At 41.4% G+C, this 21,656-nt stretch overlaps 1 protein-coding gene across 1 annotated transcript; it reads left to right on the forward strand.

Moving 5' to 3' along the window:
- Window positions 1-5,186: 5,186 nt before the first annotated feature.
- On the forward strand, window positions 5,187-11,201 carry PLK2 (polo like kinase 2). The gene is made up of 14 exons (XM_019983025.2): window positions 5,187-5,594; window positions 6,217-6,324; window positions 6,468-6,584; window positions 6,781-6,910; window positions 7,136-7,223; window positions 7,676-7,771; window positions 7,880-8,078; window positions 8,178-8,325; window positions 8,669-8,766; window positions 9,072-9,201; window positions 9,430-9,670; window positions 9,783-9,912; window positions 10,167-10,277; window positions 10,412-11,201. Exons 1-14 carry the CDS (start codon window positions 5,325-5,327, stop codon window positions 10,601-10,603), a joined length of 2,058 nt encoding a protein of 685 aa, XP_019838584.2. The 5' UTR covers window positions 5,187-5,324; the 3' UTR covers window positions 10,604-11,201.
- The last annotated feature ends 10,455 nt before the right edge of the window (window positions 11,202-21,656 follow it).

Raw genomic sequence — 21,656 nt, forward strand, 5'->3', positions numbered from 1 at the left:
AATATAGGAGCGGGTTGCCATTTCCTCCTCCAGGGGATCTTCCTGACCCAGGGATTGAACCAGCATCTCTTGCGTCTCCTGCACTGGAGGCGAATTTTTTATTGCTGAGCCATCAGGGAAGCCCTGTTGAGAGAGTAGGTCTTAAAATTTACTATCATACAGTTGCAGAGAAGAACCAACTCTGACTCCATGTTGGAAATGTTTCTTTGACTTGTTTTTCATTGATGTTGTTATTATAATCATACATAATGGCCTACCTCAGAAGACCCTGCTTCTATGCCTGACTGTTAAACTAAAGAGCCTCTGTTCAGCTCATAGAGAGATAATCTGACCCTGTTCACCTGTGAATGGCTGCAAGAAAGAAGAGATTAACACACCCCTTCCCTGATGCTTCCTTGGTGACTCAGAGGATAAAGAATCTGCCCACAGTGCAGAAGACTTGGGTGTGACCGCTAGGTCAGGAAGATCCCCTGGAGAAGGGAATAGCTATGCACTCCAGTATTCTTACCTGGAGAATTCCATGGACAGAGGAGCCTAGAGGGGTACAGTCCCTGGGGTCCATAGCCCATGGGGTCACAAAGAGTTGGACATGACTGAGTGACTAACACTTCTTTCTTTTCCCTGATGCTGGCCATTTCTGGAGATGTTTTCCAACACTGACGGCCCTTTTAACTTTTTCATTTCCTCTCCCTCTTTGCCTTTTGACTTTAGTTCCTCACAGCTTCTCTCTGTGGTTCTATAACAGAACCTGGCATCCAGACCTCAACAAGATGGCTATTTCGAGACATTAGTCTGCCATCTTCTCAGTTAGCCAGATTTCCAAATAAAGTTGTATTCTCTGCCTGAACACCTCGTCTCTTGGATTTGTTGGCCTGTAGTCCTGCATTGAGCAGAGCTCACTGAATGATTGAGCATGCCTGTGGTGATCAGAGCCTCCTTATCTCAGACTCAGTAACAACACAAGGAAAAAATATTGTAACTATGTGTGGTGATACAAATTGTGTTAGCTGTTTCACCATATATATCTATGTGTGTGTGTGTGTGTGTATGTGTGTGCTCAGTCACTCAGTTGTGTCCAACTCTTTTGTGACCCCATGAACCGTAGCCCACCCGGTTCCTCTGCCCGTGGAATTTTCCAGGCAAGAATACTGGAGTTGGTTGTCATTTCCTCCCCCAGGGGAGCTTCCCGACCCAGGGATCAAACTTGTCTCTCCTTCATTGGCAGGTGGATTCTTTACCACTGAGCCAACTGGGAAGCCTCTATTAATATCTACATATACCTATATTAGATATCAAATCATAACATTATACACGTAAAACTAGTAGTTTGTTATTTAATAGCTAAGTCATGTCTGACTCTTTTGAGACCTCATGGACTGTAGCCCGCCAGGGTCCTCTGCCTATGGAATTCTCCAGGCAAGAATACTGGAGTGGGTTCCATTCCCTTCTCCAGGGGATCTTCCCGACCCAGGGACTAAACCCATGTCTCCTGCATTAGCAGGTGAATTTTTTTACCACTGAGCCACCAGGGTATTACATGTCAACTCTACAACTCTCTCTCAATAAAAAAAAAACTTTCCCCACCCTATGCTCTGAACATCGGTTGCCTATTGTTTCCTACTGATGTTTTGCTTTGTTCTTAATCTTTAAGTCTTTATTCCATCTGAAGTAGATTTTTTTTGTACCTTGTGTGTGTTATGGGCTAAAAATTGTTTCCCCTCAAAATTCATGTATCAAATCCCTAGCCCCCCAGTACCTCAGAATGTGACTGTATTTAGAGATAAGGCCTTAAAGAGGTGATTAAGGTTAAACAATGCCATTCGGGTGGGCCCTAAATTCCCCTGGAGAAAGGACAGGTTACCCACTCCAGTATTCTTGGGCTTCCCTGATGGCTCAGAATGTAAAGAATCTGCCTGCAAGGGAGACCTGGGTTCCATCCCTGAATTGGGAAGATCCCCTGGAGGAGGGCATGGCAATCAACTCCAGTACTCTTGCCTGGAGAATTCCCATGGACAGAGGAGCCTGGCGGGCTACAGTCCATGGGGTCACAAAGAGTTAGACATGACAGAGCGACTAAGCACAGCACAGCACAATCCAGTCTAACTGCTGTCCTTGTAACAGGAAATTTGGACTTACAAGGGGACACCAGGGATGCTCGCTCATAAAGGAATGATCACATGAAGACAAGAAGATAAGGCAGCCAACTGCCAAGTCAAAGAGAGAGGCCCCAGGAGGAATACCTTGATCCTGGACTTCTAGCCTCCAGAGAGAGAAAGCAAATTTCTGTAAATTGAACATTCAGACTGTGGTATTCTGTCAAGGCAGCCCTAGAAAACTAATACAGTGTAAGATACAGACTTCATTTTTTTTTTTAATATGGAAAAGTCAATTTTCTACTTCCATTTATTGGATAGTCTCCTTTCCTCACTAACCTATCATGCTTCCTCTGCCATATACTACAACACTCCATACACACGCATCTATGTCTAGGCTCATATACCACAATTCTATATAGTTGTGCATCTATTTCCAGGCTCATATACAATTCTATATACATGTGCCTTTATTTCTAGGCTCTTTAAACTATTTCACTTGTTAGTCTATCCCTGTGAGAGGACCAAACTTTCTTCATTGCTCTAACTTAATAGAGCAAATTAATAACTTACAGTCTTGATGACTGGCAGAGGAAAGACCTTCCTTCTCCTAATTTTTCTGTAAAGTTACTTTGCTCTTTTTGATCACTTACAGTTTCATGTAAAATTTGCAATCAGTGTGTCAAGTTTCACTAAAAATAATATTAGGTTACTGCTTTACATTAAATCTAGAGAACTACAGGAAAATATCTTTTAATTAAAGATTTATCTCCATTTGAAAGTACATTTATTTCCTTTTCTGCTCTACTAAAAATTTTAGTTCTGTCCACATGATGGCACTAGAAACCAAAAAAAAAAATCAGATTTTTCATAATTGGACAGAAGACTCCATAACACATACACATGTTAGTATTTTAGTAAGTGCTCAAATGTTTTGGAGGATAGACCTGAATTTCCTATGGCATGTTCAACAGTGCATCAAATGCTTAAGTAAATTTGGTAAAGAGATATACAATAATATATGATAATCAAAGAATGGAAATAATAATAAAAATATCATGACTATTCTTCACAGTCCTTTTATCATAGAAAGTCATAAACAAATTAGATTTAAAAGTTCATTATCAGCAGATAAAATAGACGTGGTGTAAAATTAGCTCTGGAAATTTAGGTAGTAATTGCTAAACCAGCAAGCCTACTACAGGCTAGTAAACAACTCTGCCTAAATCTGGGGGTCAAAGGTCACCCCTAGGTTTAACTTTAACGAGGAAGATTACGTAAGTCTTCATGTCTACCTCTAGGTCCACCCCTTATTCCAGCCCTGACAATTTGGGGGTAAAGTTCACTTTTACTTTATAAGAAACATGCCTGGGCTTGCCCTGTTTACAGAATCAAAAAGGAAGAGTCACAGAAGACTTTCTCTTTCTGCTTTGTAATGCCAATGGCACTCTTTTCTACATTACCGCGAAGTACTTGAGACAGAGTCTTTGAAACCATGCATACCTAAGTCACTGATAACAGGCATTGTTGTCGTTGCTTTAGTTGCTAAGTCCTGTTGCTAACTCTTTTGCGACCCCAAGAACTGTATAGCCCAGCAGGCTCCTCTATCCAAAGGATTTCCCAGGCAAGAATACTCCTTGATGGTATATGGACTTGAGCCAACCCTTTTCTAAATACTTTCCAGGGGGTTATTAACCTGATGTTCTATATAGAACTGGAAATTACTATTGAAATATTGTGAAATATATCTTATCTTAGATTTAAAAATTTGCCTACTGCTCATTAACATAACTTGGATGATCTACTAAATATTTATACAGAGAGACTATATAAGAAGTTACTTAAATTCTTTAAACCCCACATTCGTCATCTGTAAAATGGGAATAACAGTATTTTCTACTTAAAACGGATGGAGAATTAAATAAGGCATTTGAAAACACTAAATATGGTGCACTGCACATAAAAATACTATCGTCATTACAGCAAGAAAGAATGATGTTCCTAGGTTAGCAAATCTTAACTGTAAAATCTGCAAACAGGGAACTAAGCCATGTTTTAACTCACTACGCTATGTTCCTCCCTCATGCTCCAATTCTCTCCATTTGGAAGGCCTAAGACTGCCTCTCTCAGCACCAGAGCAGCCTCGTGGCTTAATGAGCCATTTAAACGACGCAGTCCGCATAAGCCCTTCGGAAGAAGAGATAGATGATTTCGATTGTAAAACCATAATCAGCACCAGGAGCCGGATTACACCACTTATTGTCAAAGAAAGCCCATACCGCGGCCTACTCCAACCGCTAATTGCGCTTCTGGCACATTCCACGAGATGGCGCCTTTGCTCCCAGTCTTCGGGCATCCTGAAGGCTAAACCTTTCCCGGGCAACTGCTTCCCTCTCCAAGGTTAAGAGCCTGACTTCAGATAAAGGCTTGATCTAGGGTGATGAGCACTAAGTGCGACTTGGCCATGGTCAGCCGACCGGCCTGAGCCGAAGTCTGCCTCGTTCAGAAGCAGCGGGGAGCTCGGAAGACCCTGCTCCGGGAATCCCTGCCTTTCAGGGGCACGGCCTCCTCGGAGGGACCCTCTAGACAGGAATTGGTAGGGTAAAAGCGCGGGGTCCGCGGCAGCCCGGTCTTCCAGGTGGTCCGGGGGAAGCCTCACGTGCCTGTGCAGTGGACTCTGGCCACAGTCACCCCATGACACCGGAGGCGTCAGGTTGCGGGGCGGTCCGCAAGGGCTTTGCGGGAGAGGGAACCTGCGATGACCGCAGCGCCGCGGGCCACGGGGCGGGGCCGAGGCGTCGGCCCCCGGGTTTCTACTTCAAACCTAGAAGTTCGGAACATTCCAAGAACGGGGTGCTGGTCACGAGGACGGCCAGACGCCTGTGTCCGCCTCCTCATGGCGGGGAGCGCTCCCCCGCGGCCAGACCGCCCGCTTTCGCACCCGGCTTGCAAGCGGAAACCCATCGGCCCTTAGCGACCTCTCGCCTGGCCCCGCGCGCTCTGGAGGCCGGTGGGCGGGGCGTCGCCCGTGACGTCACGTTCCGTTTCGATTCTCCGCCCCCTTCTCAACCCATATATAAGACTTCGCCCGGCGTTCACACTCGCACAAGTGGACCGAGGCGTCGGGCGCGGGAGGTTGGCGGCGGGGAGGAGCTCGAGGGCAGAGGCCGGCTCGGTCGTGTGTCCGCGCCTCGGAGGTGGTGGCCGGTAGTGTTAGGCGACGAGGCGACCATGGAGCTCTTACGGACTATCACCTACCAGCCGGCCGCCAGCACCAAGATGTGCGAGCAGGCGCTGGGCAAGGCTTGCGGCGGGGACTCGAAAAAGAAGCGGCTGCAGCCGCCCCCCGAGGAGCCGCAGCCGCCGCAGCCCCCGGCGCAGGTGCAGCCGGCGGCCCCCCACCATCATCACCACCACTCGCACTCGGGGGCCGAGATCTCGCGGATTATCGTCGACCCCACGACGGGGAAGCGCTACTGCCGCGGCAAAGTGCTGGGAAAGGTGACGAGCGGCGGGCGCCCAGCTGCCAGGCGGGAGGGAGGTCTGCCCGGGCGTTTCCCCCACTCTCCACCCCCTACCCCCGGGCCGGGCCGGACCCGGAGTCCCAGCTCCCCCGCCGTTTCTCGAGGTCTCCGTAGTCGGATCCCGGCACGGCGTGGGGGTGCTCACCTGCCCTCCTTTGGCTTTTGTGCGCTGGTAGTGCGGGGGTCGCGTTCTCCATCCCTGCCGGCAGCTCTGTCTGCCTCCCCAACGAGCCCAAAGACATTGATCTTGAGGCCAGAATCGAGGGTTTTCTACACCTGACCTAGCCCTCCAGATGCCTCCCCACCCCCACCCCAGAGAATTTTCTTGACACGTCTCTTCAGACCCTATTTCTCATCTCCCCGACCCCCAGCTCCGCTCCGTAAAGCTCCTCTTTGTAAAAGGAGAAGGGGCACCGTTTTCACTTAACTGTTGTTAGGAGTGCTTTCCCTTCGTGAAGGAGCTTTTTAAAAAGTAGACCGCGTCCCTCTGTCCACCCTTCCTCATATTTTTGCTTATCTTTCTCGTTTATTTTTTAAAAAAAATCTGCCGTCCATGTTCCTGCCATACTCAATTCCCTCTCGGCTTTGTTTCCTTTCAGGGTGGCTTTGCAAAATGCTACGAGATGACAGATTTGACTAACAACAAAGTCTACGCTGCAAAAATTATTCCTCACAGCAGAGTAGCCAAACCTCATCAAAGGGAAAAGGTGTGTATGACTGTTGAGTAAAATATTTTCTTTGTGTGCAGAGATGGCCCTTCCCTGTTACGAACATGTCTTCTGCATGTGTAAGCAGCTGGCTTTGCAGAGGTGAAGGAAGCTAATAAGACTGATCTTGCTTTTCCTTTTAGATTGACAAAGAAATAGAGCTTCACAGAATTCTCCATCACAAGCACGTCGTGCAGTTTTACCACTACTTCGAGGACAAAGAAAACATTTACATTCTTTTGGAATATTGCAGTAGAAGGGTAAGTCTTCACTCATCTGTGCATGTACTTCCCGCACACTGACCTGGCATTCAAATAGCACTTTATCTGGGAATTTGATTGTGGACATAATTATAATATGGCAGCATTACCTTTCATTGCTCATCCTGCATAAGGAAACTACTGATGCTGGCAACTTTGTTTGACAGATTCTCTTTTTTCTTTCTCCTCCTCCCAGTCCATGGCTCATATCTTGAAAGCAAGGAAGGTGTTGACAGAGCCAGAAGTCCGATATTACCTCAGGCAGATCGTGTCTGGACTAAAGTACCTTCATGAACAAGAAATCTTGCATAGAGATCTCAAACTAGGTGAGCCTTTCACTCCAAACCCCGACTTTCGTGTCAGAGGTGCACGCTCTCACTCCCTTTTCTTACGTAATGTTCTTAGTTGGGATCTAGCCAATGCAGTGTTGCTTCTGAATGATGGCTCGCCTATTAAGCAGCTGGCTGCCTGCCTCTCCAGTGGATAGATGTGTGTGTACTTGGTTAGAATATTTTTTCAAGAGAATTCAGACTTTTTTTTTTGTCATCCAGGGAACTTTTTTATTAATGAAGCCATGGAACTAAAAGTTGGGGACTTTGGTTTGGCAGCCAGGCTGGAACCCTTGGAACACAGGAGAAGGTAAGAGTCAGAAGGATACATGTTAACTAGGGTTTTGTGGAGATCAAACATGCCCTTTTTATCTTCCAATTAATGTTTCAGAGGTTAGTTGATATTAAAATCTGTAAACTGCTACAATGTTAATTGAAGGAAACACTTACTCAGTGCCACTATGGCCTTGGCAGAGTATCTTTGGCCATAAGTTGATTATGAAACAAATCTTTTATTTGCCTGAAATGTATAAAAATGTCCTCTTGTACCTGGTCTCAGTTGGCTTAAAGCACTTTGTCATGCGGCTGAAAACAATTGTACATGCATTAAAAAAAAATTACCAAGTCACTTGGTGAAATGTCAATTGTTCATATGCCAAAAGTCAAATGTTTCCAAATAGAAATTCAGCATAGCTTACCCAGAGAACTAAATTTAAACAAGAGGAGAGTTCCTAGTGAAATCTTTGTATTTTGTTTTCCCAGGACAATATGTGGTACCCCAAATTATCTTTCTCCTGAAGTCCTCAACAAACAAGGACATGGCTGTGAATCAGACATTTGGGCCTTAGGCTGTGTAATGTAAGTAAACGCACCAAGATAATAAAAAATCAAATTTAGATGTAGATTTTAGCACTGGAAAAGAATTGCTTTATGATGGTTCCTAAAGAAGTGTTTCCTTGTATACAGGTATACAATGTTACTAGGAAGACCTCCATTTGAAACTACAAATCTGAAAGAAACTTACAGATGTATAAGAGAAGCAAGGTATACAATGCCCTCTTCATTGCTGGCTCCTGCTAAGCACTTAATAGCTAGCATGTTGTCCAAAAATCCAGAAGATCGTCCCAGTTTGGATGACATCATTCGACATGATTTCTTTTTGCAGGTTGGTGGATTTTTTTTTTTTTTTTTGCATCTTTTTATTACATGCTCTTGATCCTAATTTCCCAGCAGGTTACTGAAAGACTTTTCTTACGTTTCACAGGGCTTCACTCCAGATAGACTCTCTTCTAGCTGTTGTCACACAGTTCCAGATTTCCACTTGTCAAGCCCAGCTAAGAATTTCTTTAAGAAGGCAGCTGCTGCTCTTTTTGGTGGCAAAAAAGACAAAGCAAGATATATTGACACACATAGTAAGTTATAAGACTTTTTCTGTATCCAATACAATATGTATGAAGTTGATAAGTTAGTTGAAAGAGGCTTTCATATTAACATAATTTGGCCCCTATGTTAGTAAACTGTTGAACTTTTGGTAGCATAATAAATCTAAATTGCAAACTGTAGTTGATAGTTTTGTTTCAGATGCATTAAAGTGTGCTTCTTGGATAATTGCAGTTGATGGCAAAGATAAAACTGTTGGTTTTGCCTTGAATGCTCTTAAGTTGGTTATTAATGCAAAAGGAGGAAATATGACTTGCTCTGTTTCTATCTTGTTTGGATAGAATAATGCTCATAATCCTTTTTCTTGATTTACAGATAAAGTATCTAAAGAAGATGAAGAAATTTACAAGCTTAGGCATGATTTGAAAAAGACTTCGATAACTCAGCAACCCAGCAAACACAGGACAGATGAGGTATGCTAGAGAAGAATAAAGTAGTTACAAACACTTTATATCATTTCCATTCTTTGTTAATTATCACTTGGATCATGATATATTTACTTAAGTTTTTTTTCCCCAAGCCTTTAAAATGAAAGATTTTATCTCTTAGTTTAACAATGCGTGCAGTTGAGTTATCAGAAATATCTTTTACTGGGCTTGTGTCCATTGCTTTGTGATAAGCTTTCCTAGTAATTGCTATAATCTCATCTTAAACTAGAATTCTCAACTTTAGTTGAATTTTAAATGCTTGACTGTCATCTGGCTCCTCTCTCTTCTAGGAACTCCAGCCACCTACCACTACAGTTGCCAGATCTGGAACACCCGCAGTGGAAAACAAGCAGCAGATTGGAGATGCTATTCGGATGATAGTCAGAGGAACTCTTGGCAGCTGCAGCAGTAGCAGTGAATGTAAGTTGTCAATCACATTTTAAACAGTGACACTCTAAACGCCAGTGTTCAACACTGAGCAGCTGAAGTCAGCTTGGTTTTTGGCCTGATTTAATATAGAAGAAGCAACTTAGAGGATTGGAGCAATTTTGAGTCTTCCATCCTTAGAATTAGTGGAGGGAGACCTAGCACTTACCATAGCCTGAGGTTTTGTTGTTAATGATTTTATAACTTTCTCTGACGTTTTAGGCCTTGAGGACAGTACCATGGGAAGTGTCGCAGACACGGTGGCAAGAGTCCTTCGAGGATGTCTCGAAAACATGCCAGAAGCTGACTGCATCCCCAAAGAGCAACTGAGCACTTCCTTTCAGTGGGTCACCAAGTGGGTCGACTACTCTAATAAATACGGCTTTGGGTACCAGCTCTCAGACCACACCGTAGGAGTCCTTTTCAACAACGGTGCTCACATGAGCCTCCTTCCAGACAAAAAGTAAGTGTGTCCAGCTAAGGAAGCCCTGTCAGTTCTTCAGTTTTGCCCTAAGGAAATCGGAAAACAGTGACTGACTTTTCCTGTTTCTGTTTCTTTTCTCCCTGTTCTTTAGAACAGTTCACTATTATGCGGAGCTTGGCCAGTGCTCTGTTTTCCAAGCCACAGATGCCCCTGAACAATTCATTAGTCAAGTGACGGTGCTGAAATACTTCTCTCATTACATGGAGGAGAACCTCATGGATGTAAGTCCCCTGGCTTTCAAGAAGTGATGTTTGAAGTGTGGTCCACAGAGCAGTAGCATCTGTGCAGCCTCAACGCTTTTAGAAGTGCAGCATCTCATGTTGCGTCCTGTCTATGACTCAGGATCTCTGGGTGGTGGGCCAGGAACCTCCAGGCCATTCTGGCCCTTGCTTATGGCTGAGAGGCGTTTGCTAGAAGAACTGAGTGCACACATTGCGAAGTCTTCCTAGGCACTAACCCTCCCAATCTCTCTCAGGGTGGAGACCTGCCTAGTGTTACTGATGTTCGAAGACCTCGGCTCTACCTCCTTCAGTGGCTAAAATCTGATAAGGCCTTAATGATGCTCTTCAATGATGGCACCTTTCAGGTAAATGAACCCTTTAAGAAAGTGCATGTTTAGGTCCTAAGAAATGATTTTTACATAGCCAGTTCAATTATTGAGAAAACTCTTCATATCTTGACTATTTAGAGATGCTCAATATCTATGCCTACTTTTTAAAGGTGAATTTCTACCATGATCATACAAAAATAATCATCTGTAGCCAAAATGAAGAATACCTTCTCACCTACATCAATGAGGACAGGATATCTACAACTTTTAGACTGACAACTCTGCTGATGTCTGGCTGTTCGTTAGAATTAAAAAATCGAATGGAATACGCTCTGAACATGCTCTTACAGAGGTGTAACTAGGAGATTTCTTGAACGGACCCTATGGGACTCCTCTTTTCCACTGTGAGATCTACATGGAAGTCATTAGAATGATCTACAGCACGTTGAAGAAGATGGACAGGTGGTGGTACGAAAACAATTTCTCTGTGGCCCACTGGACCTGGTGGAACCAGACCAGTCTGAGGTACACAGTCCTGAACTTTGGACGAGCTGAGAATGAACCCGAATGCAGTTTTCCTTGACGTACCTGTTTCTAAAGGCTTTTCAGACAATTTTGCAGAAAGGTGCATTGACTCTTAACTTCTCTCTGTGGAGAGTGCTTCGGACAGAGGACTTGGAGCTGTGAATATACTTCCTGAAGGGGAGGGAAAGGGAGGATGCTCCCATGTTGTTTAAAGGCTATAATTGGAGCAGCTTTTGGCTGCTTAACTGTGAACTATGGCCATATATATATTTTTTTTGTTTTGTTAATTTTTGAAGACACTTGTGGCTGGAAAAGTGCATTCCTTGTTAATAAACTTTTTATTTATTACAGCCCAAAGAGCAGTATTTATTATCAATTTTTTTTTTATGTTGACCATTTTAAACTGTTGGCAATAAAGAGTATGAAAAAGCAGAACCAGTGGTCTCCTGTCTTTGGTGTGGCACCACCACCGCATCACTGCATTCTTTGATCATGGATTCTTGGCACCCTTTGGCATGACATTGAGAGTAGAAGCAGGCTAGAAAGAACTTTAATTATCGCAGTAATAGTTTCTAGGAAGTCAATCTTTATTTAATACCTGAAATGAAGTCATATACTCTCTGAGTAGATCTGGCTTCAGAAGAGTATAACAAAAATATCACTCTTATCACAACCAAAATAAAGGCCTCCTATTATGCAAAAGCAATTTCTCTCTGAAGTATTTCCCCAAAACTTGTTTAGCTTGGGGTTGAAGGCTAGCGTAATCTTGTATAAATAGACCTCTGTTATTAAGGGTCAATAGTTTAAGGAAGTTTTATCTTTTTTTCAAAAAAATGTATTTATTTATTTGGCTGTGTCTGGTCTTAGTTGCAGCGTGCAGGATCCTCGTTGTGTCACGAGGGATCTTTCACTGTGGCGCACGGACTCTCTAGTTATGCCACGGGCTCGGTAGTTGTGGCACACAGGTTTAGTTGCTCTGTGGCACGTGGGATCTTAGTTGCCCAACCAGGGGTCAAATCTGTGTCCCCTGCATCGCAAGGTGTAATCTTAACCACTGGGCCACCAGGAAGTGCCAGAAGTTTATCTTAATATGGGCAAAACTCTTGAATATTTGCACCACCTAAACGTATGCTGCTGCTGCTGCTGCTGAGTTGCTTCAGTCGTGTCCGACTCTGTGGAGCCCCAGAGACGGCAGCCCACCAGGCTCCCCTGTCCCTGGGATTCTCCAGGCAAGAACACTGGAGTGGGTTGCCATTTCCTCCTCCAGTGCATGAAAGTGAAAAGTGAAAGTGAAGTCGTTCAGTCATGTCCGACTCTTCACGACCCCATGGACTGCAGCCCACCAGGCTCCTCTATCCATGGGATTTTCCAGGCAAGAGTACTGGAGTGGGGTGCCATTGCCTTCTCCGACCTAAATGTATAGCTCAGTTCAAACCATCATAAACAGTTCTATTGCCACCAGAAGTGAGAAGTACTTTTTAAATAAGTAATTTTATTTTCCTTCTGGTGCATGGAGGTTGAGGGATGGTATGAGTGCTGATCTATGGTTTTAAGCCCATCTTTAAACTATCAAATTATCCAAGAGGTAAATCTGAGATGCTTTTCTTTTCCAGTGGGATCTCTGACAGGTGTACGAAGCTGCTCATCCTGTTTACTTTGAACTTACAGTGACCTGTATAAAGTGCAAATACTTTTTTGTTCAGTTGTAATCCTACTATAAGGAAGATATTGTCCTGAGAAAAGCAGCACTCTCCGATGTATTAAGCTCTATTTGCACAGGGCTCCTCTACAGAATAGTGCAGAGATGATGCACTAAACAGAGAAAAATTACCAAAATTTTTCTAATATTCTTACAAACTGCACCTTACATACTTCATTAATAAATGTCAAATCTAGAGAACTGTTTATGGATATTTCACAGTTACTAGATTAACTCCTGCTGACTGGAGTTCTCTGACCAGGTGTACAACTTCAGACTTTGTTAAATGGTAATAGCTGAAGAAAATAGTAATAGCTGAAGAAAACTGGATAATTACACTAATAACTGGGTGTGGAAAAGTAGAATCTATTATTATCTGTGAGCAGAGATATAAAAATAGGAGTTTCAAACAGTAAAAAGTGTGCTTTCATTTTGAATTTTATACAGTTAGATTGTATATTCACCGTTTCAAAATTGTGTACGTCTCCATTCTTGTATGTACTGAGAATCTCTGCGTGTTCCGTCACTCAGTCATGTCTGACTCTTTGCGACCCCATGAAATGTAACTTGCCAGGCTCCTCTGTCCTTGGACTTTTTCAGGCCAGAAGACTGGAGTGGGTCGCCATTTCCTACTCCAGGGGGATCTTCCTGACCAGGGATTGAACCCTCATCTCTCTCCTCTGCTGCACTGGCAGGTGGCGTCTTTACCACTGTGCTACTGAGGATCTGCTGTCTGCCAAATCCTCAGCCTGGCATTGGAGATGCCAAGTGAGCCCAAGCCTCTCCCTGCCCTCGAGGAAGTCACAGCAGAGTGGAGGAGACAGTGCGTTTACCTGGCAGTCTGATAAGTGCTGTGATATGATGATGAAAGTATGCACTGGTGCCGTGGGAACCAAGAACAGGAATCATGGAGCATCAGGCGTAGGCGTAGGGTGGACTCGGAGAATAGATTTCAGAGAAGGAAATTCTTTTTTATTGGATTTTGAAAGATGAATGAGGGTTGTATAAAGGTATGAGATGGGGAAGGGTATTATAAGCAGTGGGGATAACGTGTATAGATGCCCAAGGGTGAAAGAGTTCATACGAGAAATGGGTAAGTATCATAGGTAAAGGCTGGAAGAAACAGACCTGATGTACCCCGTGTGCCATCACAAGGCTGCATCAAAAGCTACGTGTAATTCCTCTAAGACTTTAAGGAAGCAAGTGACCTAGTATGTGCATGTGTCTAAGTCGCTTCAGTTATGTCCAACTCTGTGAAACCTTATGGACTGTAGCCTGCCAGGCTCCTCTGTCCATGGGATTCTCCAGCCAAGAATACTGGAGTGAGTTGCCATGCTCTCCTCCAGGAGGTCTTCCTGACCCAGAGATCGAACCCATCTCTCATGTCTCTGTGTTGGCAGGTGGGTTATTTACCACTGGCACCACCTGGGAAGCCCAAGTGACCTAGTATTTCAGTTTAATAAAATTCATTCTAGGGGCATAAGCAAGATGGTTGGGAAAGAAGAGAAATACGACCCAAACAATAAAGATACTACTGTTCTGATCCAGGTGAGAAAGAACTTGATGGAAAGGAGCATATAAAGAGTCAGACAGTATCTCCTTTGACTCATCTAGTTCATCTTTGTATCCCCCTACTGTGGCATATGGCAATCCAATATTGAATGAATAAATTATGGTAGATTTGGGAGGGACTTAGAAAGTTGATTTCAATACGATTTGGCACTTTATTGAATGTGGAGCTTGAGGAAGAATGTGAAAGATGTAAAACTTTAGTTTTTGTGCCAAGTAATAGCAAACTTCAGGTAAGTGTGGTATGACCACGGCAGTAACTCAGATTTTGAGTTATTTGACACTTGTACCTTATAAAAGTAATAAAAAATGTAGTCAAAAAAAACACTCCTCCCCCATCAAGAACTGTTATTGAATATAACCTTAATGCTTTCTAGGGAGGAAGGGTACTCCAGCAAGTACACTTACTGAGTACGTTTGGAGAAAGTGTGGAATCAGTTCTAAGTTCAAATTCTTGTTCAACCTTGTCTTAGCAATATGATCTTGGTAAACACCTAACCTCTCTATGTTTCAGTTTCTTCACATGCAAAGGTTAAATGATAATAGAACACTTACTCACCAACAGTGCTCAATAAATATTTGCTCCTTTTCTTTCTCTGTTCCCCCTGCCTCCTTCTATACCCATCATGACAGTAACCATAGTTACCTAGAAAAGAAAACAACTGACTCATTCTGTCCCTCCCAACCTTCCTTTCTGTAACAGTCATGGTCCAGTTATGGATACAAAATTCATTTTCGACTTTCAGAGAGAAGGGATTTATTGGAGGCTACTGGTTGTACAGATGATAGAAGAGCTCAGAAATGAAATGGGAGGTAGTGAGGCAAACAAGAGTGTAGCAGCAGCAGAAAGCCATTGCTGCTCCTTTAGCTGGAGAGATCCAGAATGCTTCAGAACTGGGCAAGTGTGGAGGTGGTGGGGGTGTCCCTGGCAGAATTATGGTAGAATTATGGTGATCAGAGTCTACCAGGAATTTGAAATCATGAAGCTAATGTAGATACGGCCTGAAATAATCCCTGTACACATCTGGTTTAGAAAGGGGGTAAAATATTCTGGAAAAGACTCTTGACAGTCCCTTGGACTGTGAGGAGATCCAACCAGTCCATTCTAAAGGATATCAGTCGTGGGTGTTCTTTGGAAGGAATGATGCTAAAGCTGAAATTCCGGTACTTTGGCCACCTCATGTGAAGAGTTGACTCATTGGAAAAGACTCTGATGCTGGGAGGGATTGCGGGCAGGAGAAGGGGATGACCAAGGATGAGATGGCTGGATGGCATCACCGACTCAATGGATATGAGTTTGAGTGAACTCCAGGAGATGGTGATGGACAGGGAGGCCTGGCTTGCTGCAACTCATGGGGTCACAAAGAGTCGGACATGACTGAGTGAACTGAACTGAACTGAACTGAAAATATTCTGGATTCTTTGCTCCTTTTGCCTTGCAATCTACCAGTGACCAAGTATATTGGATGTCAGGAAAAAGAATCCTGGGGAATATAGCTGTAGGAGTCATTCTTCTGTTTTAAAATGAAGCAAGGAAAGGGCAGGGATGAATCTGAGCTTTAACAGGCAGATACCTTCCTTCTTTCCTAACTTTTCTCTTCCATTAGTTTTGTACCCCCTCTATCCTCTCTTCCTCTTAAATCCCAAAGTAACAAGAGTGCTTAAGAGCTCCAGTTCACTAGGCAGAAGGATGTTCACTTCTAGTTCACTAGTTCTAAGCTCTAGTTCACTAGGCAGGGGAAGATTAGAGGAGGAACAAGATGGAGTGAGGAACCTTAAAACTGCAGTCATTCTTGCTTTGCTGCTGCTGCTGCTGCTAAGTCGCTTTAGTCGTGTCCGACTCTGTGCGACCCCATAGACGGCAGCCCACCAGGCTCTGCCGTCCCTGGGATTCTCCAAGCAAGAACACTGGAGTGGGTTGCCATTTTCTTCTCCAATGCATGAAAGTGAAAAGTGAAAGTGAAGTCGCTCAGTCGTGTCTGACTCTTCGCGACGACGCCATGGACTGCAGCCTACCAGGCTCCTCCGTCCATGGGAGTTTCCATGCAAGAGTATTGGAGTGGGGTGCCATTGCATTCTTGCGTTAGAACTCTGTAATTTGAAGCATAAAACTTTTTTTTCCACTACAGAGATGTTAGTCTAATGAAAACAAATGTGACTAAAACTAAGATAGATTTTCATAAGGTATATAGATAAATCAATGTTGGTATCTTACAGCAATTCCGTGCATGATAGTCAGTATATATTTTTAAGTCTTGGAAAAAACTCTTTTACAAACAGAAACCCACAGATTCCATTTTGTTTTTCCTTGACTTGCAAGAGATTCCAACCTATATATGCTTAGATTTGTGATTTCTTCTAGCACTTCTTTATGCCTTATTAACTTTAGTAATGGAAAGTATCTCTTTGTTTGAATTGCCACAATTTAATTATATTAGTGAATTCAAACTAAAAAGTTAAACTCCCATATGCAGTGTTGGAATTTAATACCATGGTTCATCAATGTTTGGAATTCAATTGAATATAATAGATCTTGCCCCTGGAATTAGCTTTATAATACAATTATATGTAAAGCAAAATTGATTTTAATGATTGAGGTACAATAACTTCACTACCAAGTTAAGGTGAAAATAATAAATTTACTGCAATATCTCGGCTCTGAAATACTGACTGATTAGATATTTTAACCCAACCATGCAAGTTAGAACAAATTCTCTTTTTTTAGGCCTGTAGCAAATTAGTTAGTACTGCAAGAAACCAGGCAGCACACCTACAGGAGATAAAATCATCACTGCCTTTCTTTGGTACCATTTCGGAATCAATGGCAGCAGAATGACCTTTAAAGTTGGGATCACGTAGAACACACCATAAAAAATTTTAAACTGAATTAAAAAATATTTTTGCAAATGGACTATACATGCATTCATAAATGGCAGTGAGACCAAACTGAGTTGAATGTGAATATGAAAGCTAATACGTTTTCCAAGTCTTCGTGTGTAAGAAATTACATGTTTTCTTTGAGGTTAACTGTAAGTTATATTTTTTGTTTATGATACAAAACTTGTGACAAAAAGCCAGTTTCTCAAATAAGAAACATTTGTAGTAAAACAAAACCAAAATTGAACAAATTATAAACATATATGATGTAATAGGAAAAGTTTGGAATTTTAATCAGCTATACCAAGCTTGACAAAACTGGTCAATGACTTGATGAGTGTAAGCAACATGACACTGCTTGATTCTTATTTTCCTCTGCTCTAAAACACAGTAATAATAAAAATTATATTGGAATCTATTAGCTTGAGGAATATTTTATTGTTAATATTTGACCATTTTTGATCTACAACAAAATCCATTTCTTTTCATTCAAAAAAACAAGAAAGCAAAGGAAGTTTTCTCCCCCTTCAATATTGTCTTTATGCATATTCCTTTTGTTTTATATTGACATCATTTACTGAAGAGTAAATAAGAGCAGGGCTTCCCAGGGTGGCTCAGTGGTAAAGAATTGACCTACCGATGCAGGAGATGCAGGAGACATGGGTTTCATTGCTGGGTTGGGAAGATTTCCCTGGAGGAGAGCATGGCAACCCACTCCAGTGATCTTGCCTGGAAAATCTCATGAGCAGAGGAGCCTGTACCCTCTGGCTGCAATCCATGGGGTCACAAAGAGCCAGATGGGACTGAGCACACGCACAAACAAGAGTATGCACATATGTGACATACACTTCAGTAAAGAGGATGTCTTATGCCTAACTAAATATTATTAGAGCTTTTCAATGATTAATTGCTTCATTCATCATGCTCCTAAGAATCAAGGATGCCTTCAAAGTGAGAGCAATTTAATTTCTGATAGCCAACAAGACTGAAGTCCAGTCACATAAACCATTTCCCATACTGTTAAGTCCTCCTTGGTTGCTTTTTCTTCTTCTAGTCCTTTCTCAACTATCTTCCAAAAAAAAAAAAATAAATATATATATATATATATATATATTCCTCTACTGTGTTCTAAGGAATACTATATTCTTTCAATATCATGAAGATTCCCTGAAAAATGTATTCCCTGGGAAATTATTTTGGGAAATAGGGATTAAATAAATGTAAACATTTCTTTAGATCAAAACTTCTCAAGAACTTGAATGTGCTGTATCCTGCATTGTGAATCTCCAGAGAAGAGTAGAGTATGAAGGTTTCTCCAAACTTTTTTCCCCTGGTACACTCTCTCTCTCTTTTTTTTTTTTTGGATTAACTTTTAAGAACAAAAGCAATATTCTTTGTTTGCCAATGTATGCAGTAATTATGTTTGGTAACTGAAATTTACTTTTTAAAGATCTTGAACCTGTCAGATTGGGATGGAAGCCCAGATCTTAAAAGCGGTAGGACAGTGTTTAGGTGAATGGAGAATTTAGCATCACCTCTGTATCACAGATGTCTTACACACAGTCTTACTTAATAAGAAAATTTTTCCTCTGGAGGGAGAAACTCATGGCCTACATATCAACCAGATGGCTGGGTAACGATGTCAATTTTGCAATGTAGACTTCCCATTCCTAGATAATAAGGAGAGCCCTACAGTTGACTTTTGCCCATTTCTATTTCTTTACAATAAATGTTTAGTCCGTGTTCACTATGATTTGCAAAAGACATTTTGGTTTTGGAAGAGAACATGCTGGTAATTCTTTACACTGAATAGCAATGGTTGTAAAAGATGTAAAGCATCTTCCTCCTTATGCCACCTCCTGTGAAGAAGCTACCGAACAAAGCATTTGGACTTATCATACTGAATGTATTAGAGCAAGATTTATTAATTAAACTTAATTGTGAGATCATTATAGAGGGCAAGATTTAATTGACTTATTTTAATAGTGTGATAAGGAAAGGAGATGTATGTTCAGAAGGGATATAGAAACTCAGTTCTGCTTTATCAGGAAACCCTAATTGAATAAATCTCACGCTGCTCCAGAAACATAATTTTATAGTTCCAATCCAAATGAAGAAGGTCCTTCAATGTCCACTATATGATTTGAAACCCACTACTCTTATGTTACTGCACCTTTAATTTCCATTCCTTTTCCTATGGAAGACAGGTTAGGGTTTTTTGATATTGTTGGTGTCTATAACCTTATTTTTATGCCTCATTAAGTAGAGCAGCAGAAAAACTGAATCCAGGCTGCACAAATTTATATAAATCCTGCTACATATCACATGCTTTTTCTTTTTAACTTTACCTGCTTATTAAGACCACTATGACAATGAAGGTAAAAAATATTAATGACAGTCAATGACACAGGTACCATCTGGTAAATGAGAAGGAATGAAACATATTTGGAAAAGATATGGTTTCTCTAATGGCTTATCTTTTACAGACTCATAATCAATTGCTTATCATTTCAACTAGGAGGTATACAGTGGTATTAAACAGTGATGTGATTTCACCCTGGCTTTAAAGTAGAACAACTGCAATAGAAACATGGAGTCCTTGTTCCAAATACAAGGGATTTCCTTCAATTCAGGTGGATATGACTGGAAAAATAATTTGTCTGGAAAAATGAATGAATTTGAAATGTACTTTGAGAGTAATAGATCTCATCGATTTTAGAATATTTATTCTGTGAAGTGTGGTGAAGCTCTTATGGAAATAAGAGTTTAAATATAGACACCTCAGCTTCTTTGGTCAATATTAGCTGAACTGTTGATACCAACTAAACATATTAAGATGTCATAATTATTTATCTAGGAAAGGAAGTTGTAAAACAATGTTCTTCCGAGTCCCTAGATACATCAAAAGAATTTCACCTTGAACTTAGTAACATTGTCAATTTAGTGACGCATTTAGAATTGCACTTATATTGGTACATTTTATTGGCTAAGAATTAAAACTAAGAATGCACTTTATATCAGGCATATAACAGCTGGTTTGCTTTAGTGACATAAATGCTACACTGAATGGATTGCATAGCAATTTTAATTTTTCATCATGGTTTCCCAGATTCTAATTAGCTTTTCTCTTAGCATTCATGGTATAAGACTGACATAATACAGTTTCTTGAAGCTATCCTTTTACTTTAATAGAAGAACAAAAATAGGAATTAAGCTTGAGAGGCATAGCAACAACAAAAATGAAACTTTTGTTTCATCATGTAAAGATTTTAAGAATTAACAGTCAAAAGAAGCATTTAGAAAAATCTTTGGGTTATATCAATATTTTAGTGAAAAATCTAAAAATTTGTGTTTTGAAAAATACAGATATTACAGGTCACATCACAATATTTCAAATTCCTGTAAAGAAAGTTGACTTGAGTCCTTGTTCTTTCACTGTAATAGTTCAACACCAAAACAGCCAAAGTAACATTTTTTCAAAGTATCATTTATTTCAGTTACACAGACATGGTGTTAATTTCTCTATATATTTAGATGACTTTTTTCCAGTGAAGCTCTATGAAGGTTTACAGAAAAAGCATTAGATGTATTAATGTTATTTAGCTAGTGTCATTGCCACAGTACCAGCCAGATATTAAAGCATAATAAGCATCTATAGGCACAAGTTTCTTCTCAATTTGAGGAATTTTAGGTCAATAAAGTAGACAGAATCTCAATGATTGCTCATATTCCAATCTATGGACACTGTTGAAGTTACTGCAGATTGTTTTCCAGACATTGTGTGCTTGTTTTAAGTGGGTGTGAGACGAGTAAATGGCTAGTCTCCTGACAGGCTAATGGAAAAGCACGGGTCACTTTAGAGATTAAAGCAAAACAACATGAAATGCACAAGGCTAACCAAAGTGTCCAAATTTAATGCAGATGTCATGAGGAAAATGAACATTTTTGAGCACTTTGAGCTAGTGAAAGTGTTAGTTGCTCAGTTGTATTCAACTCTTTGTGACCCCATAGACTGCAGCCCGCCAGGCTCCTCTGTCCTTGGAATTCTCCAGGCAAGAATATTGGAGTGGGCTGCCATTCCCTCCTCCAGGGGATCTTCCTGACCCAGGGAACCAACCCAGGTCTCTCCTGCATTACAGGCAGTTTACTTTGAGCTAGGATTCCCTGTGTTTAAGAAAACAAAACCTTTTGATAAATAAACCAACTTGGTTTTTTTATTTGATTTCCTTTGTTTTCTTAGTGGTGGACCCTGTTTAATAGGACTAAGTGAAGCACTTAGATGTTTAAAAGACATGTCTCTCCGTTCAGTTCGTGGGGTTGTGACCCCGTGAACCACAACTCGCCAGGCCTCCCTGTCCATCACCAACTCCTGGAGTTTAAAGACAAGTATTTATTTTTTTAGAAGGCTTTTTGCAGTGTATTAATTCATTGTCTTCCTGAAAACAAGAGAAAGATAGAAATGCTAAGTGATACTAACCCAATTTAGAGAAAAATTAGTTCTTATGAAATAGTCAATATTGTAGGATATCATTCATGAAAATACTGATTTGTGATGGAATCTCTCAGAAAAATGATTCTATATTATTTCGAGGTCAACTTTGACAACCGATAGCACCTTTATGGAAAGCTTTTGGTTAATTCAGGCGCCTCAGACAACCTGATCCAGTATAAACGTTTGTACTTCTCATCTAAAAATGGCTTCTCAAGAATAAACACACCATATCAAATTTGCAAGCCATAGATGT

Source organism: Bos indicus, chromosome 20 (assembly GCF_029378745.1).
Source record: "Bos indicus isolate NIAB-ARS_2022 breed Sahiwal x Tharparkar chromosome 20, NIAB-ARS_B.indTharparkar_mat_pri_1.0, whole genome shotgun sequence".
Lineage (NCBI taxonomy): Eukaryota > Metazoa > Chordata > Mammalia > Artiodactyla > Bovidae > Bos > Bos indicus.